A 6,647-nucleotide genomic window follows, 5' to 3' on the forward strand; every position below is an offset into this window, starting at 1 on the left:
CTGTTTTTTCTCCATAAAGGAATGACCTCAGATAGGAGACAGTAGCCGAAGCTTACAGGAGGGAAATCCACACCTGCTCTTCATCCCAAACACCGACCCAAGGACCACTCCTTCCAGGAGCCTAGTATAAAGCAAAGGTGCAGACAGCCCGGGGCCACTGCTGACCTCTAGGGCAAGGCAAAGTAAGGCTGGGAGAGGATCCCGCAGGCCAAAGGATGAAAAGGACTAGGAACAAACAACAACAAAACCCTTATGGGGACAGGCGGAACAGCGCCCCCTACCAGTCCCACAACCATTCCTCCCTCGATGGAACGACGATTTCTGCTATTTGGCCTCATGGGAAATGTAGTTTAGGAGACGTGGCCAGAAGGGCCTTTTACAAAACTTTGGCAGAAGAAAAAAATACGTTGTGTAAGGGAGTCCAAAACTACCACCATACTTGCACAGACTCTAAATACACATTTCCCCCCTTCCTTTGCCTCGACCAGTCTCCAGAGCGGTTCCTCCTCCCGCCCACATCTCCTGTGTCTCGGCTTTCCATTTGGGCCGACCTACCTCTCTCCTACTCGCTGGTTCGTCAGCCGCTCCGTTCAATCGTAGGAACGCTCCTGGTCGGTTCCCGGAGTGCCTTGCGGCTGTAATGGCTGCCCCCAGTTGGCGCGGGGCTGGGCTTGTTCAAGAGGTGTTAAGGGTCTGGCAGGTGGGCCCTCATGTCGCGAGGAAGCGGGTGATCCCTTTTTCCTCACCCTTAAGCTTCCAACGGAGGTGCGTGTCCTGCGTTGCGGGGTCCGCTTTCTCTGGTCCCCGCTTAGCTTCGGCTTCTCGGAATTATGGCCAGGGCTCTGCCCTGGACCACTTCCTCGGATTCTCTCAGCGCGACAGTTCGGTGACTTCTTGCGTCCCCGCGGTGTCCATGCACACAGGTAAAGAGCCCTGATAGGTTTTCCCGGAACTGTCACGTTTTTAGCACTGAAAGGTTTCTGGGGATATTGTCTTTGATTCTATTTTATAGAAAACGGTGTTGAGGCCCTGACAGGGACGAGCAATGAAAAATCTCACAGGAGAGAAATAACAGTTTGAGTCGGAGAAGGAAACGATCTGTTCACAACCAGAGGCGCTCACTAAAGAGCATGAGATTGAAGGGCCACAGACAAAGCAGAACTATGGCTCTGCACCCTGACATGGGAAGCAAATTTGATCCAATAAATGCATGTTGGGCTTCATCTACTTGTCAAGACACAGTTGCACCTGGAAAATAGCACACTTTATTCTTCAGAGCCCGGTATTGGAGACTGGACACAAACTGGTCATTGCAAAATGGTGTCATAAGGAGACAATATAAAAAGGCTGGGCCCTCTCCCTTCTTGACCCCTAGCCCTGCCTCCCGTCCCTCCTTCAGAAAAAAAAAAAAAAAGACTGGGAAAGCTTGCAGAGCCTTCATAGTACCCTTAGTAGGGTGAGAGAATGAGAGCTGAGGAATTATCTGGCTTTGTGTAGTCCAGCTTGCTTAAATGTACATACACTTCTCAGGCACAGCTACACATTAGAATTACATGCAGTAATTGACTATTAAGTGCCAGGCATTGTGCTGAGTTGTTTTACACAATTGCTAGTCATCAAAAAAATTATAAGCTGGTAAGTAGGTACCGTTAATATCAACTCGATTTTACATATGAGAAAACTAAAGGGCTCAGAGAGTTACTTTATAAATTAATGTAAATTAAGGGCCAAACAAAGTCTCAAAGTCAGGTCTAGGTGCCTTCAACCTGGTGCACTAATTTTGTATCCCTGCTCCCTTTGTGGGCGGGCAGGAACAAGCACCTGACAGGAAATCCAGATTCCACTATGTCTCACGCCTCTTCCCACTTGCACATAGATGAGCAGGATCTCCTCTTGGTCCATCACCCTGATATGCCTGAGAATCCCCGGGTCCTACGAGTGGTCCTCCTGGGAGCCCCGAATGCAGGGAAGTCAACACTCTCCAACCAGCTACTGGGCCGAAAGGTATGCTACACCCTTGACCATCCTACCCTTTACATCTTTTACTTCTTGCCATGCCTTCAGGGATGGTCTTGAAGGGATCTGGTACCTCACTGAGACTCCTTTGTTCATGGCAGGTGTTCCCTGTTTCCAAGAAGGTGCATACCACTCGCTGCCAAGCTCTGGGGGTCATCACAGAGAAGGAGACCCAGGTGGTGGGTACCTACAAAGGGAGTCCTTGAAACAGGACAGGGGGTGAAGCTAAGAGGGTCTCCCTTACCATCAGCCTTGAAGAAGATGATGGTTACATTCATTTATCTGAGGAAAGGGGGTTTCTTTTTTTTTTTTTTTTTTTTTGGAGATGGAGTCTCACTCTATCACCCAGACTGGAGTTCAGTGACTCTATGTTGGCTCACTGCAAGCTCCACCTCCTGGGTTCATGCCATTCTCCTGCCTCAGCCTCCCAAGTAGCTGGGACTACAGGCGCCCGCCACCATACCTGGCTAATTTTTTGTATTTTTAGTAGAAACGGTGTCTCACCATGTTAGCCAGGATGGTCTTGATGTCCTGACCTCGTGATCAGCCTGCCTCGGCCTCCCAAAGTGCTGGGATTACAGTCGTGAGCCACCATGCCTGGCCAGGAAAGGGGGTTTCCTCTTCCTCTTCCTTTAGGCATGGTACAGTTCTGTCTCTACCTTGCCCTCCCCTGGCATCTAGTCAGAAAGATTTCATTCTCTTTTTTTTTTTTTGAGATGGAGTTTCACTCTTGTTGCCCAGGCTGGAGTTCAGTGGCACAATCTCAGCTCACCACAACCTCTGCCTCCCGGGTTTAAGTAGTTCTCCTGCCTCAGCCTCCCGAGTAGCTGGGACTACAGGCATGTGCCACCAGGCCCGGCTAATTTTGTATTTTTGGTAGAGATGGGGTTTCACCACGTTGGCCAGTCTGGTCTCAAAACTCCTGACCTCAGGTGATCCACCCGCCTCGGCCTCCCAAAGTGCTGGGATTATGAGCATGAGCCACCACGCCCAGCCGATTTCATTCTGTTTACTGTTTCCTAATCTTCCTTATATTCACAGTCATTGTCTTTCTCCAAGATGCCATCAAAGCAGAATGGTAAAAACCTAAGGTCAGCCTGGGTGCAGTGCACATATCCCAGCACTGTGGGAGGCTAAAGCGGGTGGATCACTTGAGATCAGGAGTTCAAGACCAGCCTGGCCAACATGGTGAAACCCTGTCTCTACTAAAAAAATACAAAAATTAGCCGGGTGCGGTGGTGCACACCTGTAATCCCAGCTACTCAGGAGGTTGAGGCAGGAGAATTGCTTGAACCCAGGAGGCAGAGGTTGCAGTGAGCCAAGATGGTACCACTGCACTCCAGCCTGGGCGACAGAGTAAGACTCGGTCTCAAAAAAAAACAAAAACAAAATATAAACCTAAAGTCAATAATAGCTTGACTGAGGAGGGAGGGCAGGCTCCTGACATCGCAGGTAGCCTCTCTCTCACTTCCCAGTCATAATCTTTTCTTCTGGGGTCTGGGTATCTCACTTTCCTGATTTTAGATTCTACTTGACACACCTGGCATTATCAGTCCTGGTAAACAGAAGAGGTAACGGTGGTGGAATTGGGGTGGATATGGGGGGAGGTACTGAAACAGGGTGGGGAGATTCCATTATAGGGGCTGGAAAACCCCTTTACCATACAACATCCCTCATCAGAAATGCCTGAGTCATAAGACCCTTCCTGACTGATGTATGTCTGTCCCTCAGGCACCACCTGGAGCTCTCTTTGTTGGAAGATCCATGGAAGAGCATGGAATCTGCTGATCTTGGTTAGGTTCAGGATGGGAACCTTAAGCCCAGTTTACAGGGGTCATGGCCTTTCATTCCTTGGTAGTTTGTGGGGCGAAAGCCAAGCCCATACCATGTAAGCTTTTGTCAGGGCAGGAGGAAGAGTGACCATTTCCTTTTCCTTCTTCTTGCCTTGCCATCTTCCAGTTGTGGTTCTTGTGGATGTCTCGGACAAGTGGACACGGAACCAGCTCAGCCCTCAGTTGCTCAGGTGCTTGACCAAGTTCTCCCAGATCCCTAGTGTCCTGGTCATGAACAAGGTGAGCACTACCCACCCGAGGAAGGGGTCTACTTCCCTCCAAGTCCCCTATCTCTGACCACACACCCTTTGCCCATCCCCCATGTCCAGATAGATTGTCTGAAGCGGAAGTCAGTTCTCCTGGAGCTCACGGCAGCCCTCACTGAAGGTGTGGTCAACGGCAAAAAGCTCGAGATGAGGCAGGCCTTCCACTCACAGCCTGGTACCCGTTGCCCCAGCCCAGCAGTTAAGGACGCAAACACACTATCTGTGGGAAACCCTCAGAGGATTGGCTGGCCCCACTTCAAGGAGATCTTCATGTTGTCAGCCCTAAGCCAGGAGGATGTGAAAACACTAAAGGTCAGTTAGTCTTGGCCATAGTCTGGCCCTTGGTTTCTACCATATGAAGACAGCCCTCTAATTTCCTCCTGGAAGCAAAAATGAGGAGAAAAGTCCTGGTTGGGATTAAGATGCCCATCTATTCCCTCTGTTCCTACAGCAATATCTCCTGACACAGGCCCAGCCAGGGCCCTGGGAGTACCACAGTGCAGTCCTCACTAGCCAGACACCAGAAGAGATCTGCGCCAACATTATCCGAGCGAAACTCCTAGAGCACCTGCCTCAGGAAGTGCCTTACAATGTACAGCAGGTACAGAGTGAAGGGTTCTGGGGGCTCTCTACCAGACACACACCTTTACCCAGGAGTATGACTGACTAATCTTTTGTCTCCCTTTACAGAAGACGGCAGTATGGGAGGAAGGACCAGGTGGGGAGCTGGTTATCCAACAGAAGCTTCTGGTGCCCAAAGAATCTTATATGGTAAGTGAGATGAGGCTCAGAGGAGAGATCAAGACTATATTTGACAGGAGTTCTTCCCCTAGCTTGGAGCCCTGAGAGCAGGACCATGTCCTTCTCTCTTTTTTCTTTTTCTTTTCTTTTTTTTGAGACAGTCTTGCTCTGTCACTGAGGCTGGAGTACAGTGGTGGGATCACAGCTCACTGCAGCCTTGACTTCCCACACTCAAGCAATCCTCCCGCCTCAGTCCCCTGAGGAGCTGGGATCAGCTAATTTTTTTATTTTTTATTTTTTCTGAGACAAAGTCTCACTCTGTCACCCAGGCTGGAGTGCAGTGGCACGATCTCTGCTCACTGCAACCTCCGCCTCCTGGGCTCAAGTGATTCTCCTGCCTCAGCCTCCTAAGAAGCTGGGATTACAGGTGCCCACCACCATGCCCAGCTAATTTTTGTATTTTTAGTAGAGACGGAGTTTCACCATGTTGGCCAGGCTGGTTTCGAACTCTTGACCTCAAATTGTCTGCCCGCCTCAGCCTCCCAAAGTGCTGCCTGACCATCCGCTAATTTAAAAAAAAGTTTTGTAGAGAAAGGGTTTCACTATGTTGCCCAGGCTGGTCTCAAACTCCTGGGCTCAAGCAGTCCACCCACCTTGGCCTCCGAAAGTGCTGGGATTAATGGGCATGAGCCACTGCACCTAACCCTCTCCTTTTTTAATTTTTTAATCTCTTTTGAGCCAGGGTCTTGCTCTGTCACTCAGGCTGGGTGCAGAGGCGCAATCTCAGCTCACTGCAACTTCTGCCTCTCGGGTTCAAGTGATTCTCCTGCCTCAGCCTCCCAAGTAGCTAAGATTACAGGTGCCCACCACCATGCCCAGCTAATTTTTTGTAGAGACAGGGTTTCACCATGTTGACCAGGCTGGTTTTGAACTCCTGACCTCAGGTGATCTGCCCGCCTCAACCTCCCAAAGTGCTGGGATTACAGGCATGAGCCACCGCACCTGGCCACCCTCTCTTTTTTTAAAAGAGGGGTTGCACTTTTACCCAGCCTGAACTCAAACTCCTGTTCTCAAAGGATCCTCTCACCTCAGCCCCCCGAATAGCTGGGACTACAGGCATGTGCCATCATTCCTGTCTTCCTTCTCTTTCATATACCCTCAGAAACTGCTGATTGGTCCGAAGGGCCATGTGATCTCCCAGATAGCACAGGAGGCAGGCCGCGACCTCATGAACATCTTCCTCTGTGATGTAGACATCCACCTCTCTGTGAAGCTCCTCAAGTGACCACCCTCTACTGATCCTCCCAGGACATTCCAGCTCAAGCTGCTGGCAGGAACTGACCAGATCTGTCCTTGGCTGGGGACCCTCCAGGGACTGGTGAGAGACATGAACACTGACTGGCTGCTAGCTGCCCTGGCCCTGCTGAGTCTGTACAGTCCCTGCCCAGCTGTGTCTCCTGTTGGAAAAAGGAACTGGCCTTAGCTCAGTTTCCAGGTGGTTCCTCTGCCTGGGACCACAGCTACAAAGGTGTAGCTAAGAAGATGGCTCATTGGTGGGAGCAATATCACCCTACCTCCAGCTAGCTATGGGCCCAGTTTCTCCCTGAGTCGCTGTTGCTGGTAGGGAGATTTTCTCTTCCCGCCCTCACTTCCTTCACCTTGTACTTGGATAAGAACTCGTGTCTCCTGAATGAGGTAGCGCCTCCCATCTGCTCCCCAATTCTTGATCTCTCCCACCCCATCCCTCTCCCCAGTCTTGGATACTAATAAAAGACAGGCATTCTGGTTCTCA

The 6,647-nt window shown here is 50.5% G+C and overlaps 1 protein-coding gene across 1 annotated transcript; it reads left to right on the plus strand.

Moving 5' to 3' along the window:
• The first annotated feature begins 609 nt into the window (after window positions 1–609).
• Window positions 610–6,647, plus strand: ERAL1 (Era like 12S mitochondrial rRNA chaperone 1). Its single transcript, XM_008010842.3, has 10 exons — window positions 610–923; window positions 1,877–2,004; window positions 2,118–2,195; window positions 3,541–3,587; window positions 3,748–3,809; window positions 3,976–4,088; window positions 4,178–4,426; window positions 4,566–4,715; window positions 4,805–4,885; window positions 6,018–6,647. Exons 1-10 carry the CDS (start codon window positions 641–643, stop codon window positions 6,138–6,140), a joined length of 1,314 nt encoding a protein of 437 aa, XP_008009033.1. The 5' UTR covers window positions 610–640; the 3' UTR covers window positions 6,141–6,647.

This window comes from Chlorocebus sabaeus, chromosome 16 (genome assembly GCF_047675955.1).
Source record: "Chlorocebus sabaeus isolate Y175 chromosome 16, mChlSab1.0.hap1, whole genome shotgun sequence".
Classification (NCBI taxonomy): domain Eukaryota; kingdom Metazoa; phylum Chordata; class Mammalia; order Primates; family Cercopithecidae; genus Chlorocebus; species Chlorocebus sabaeus.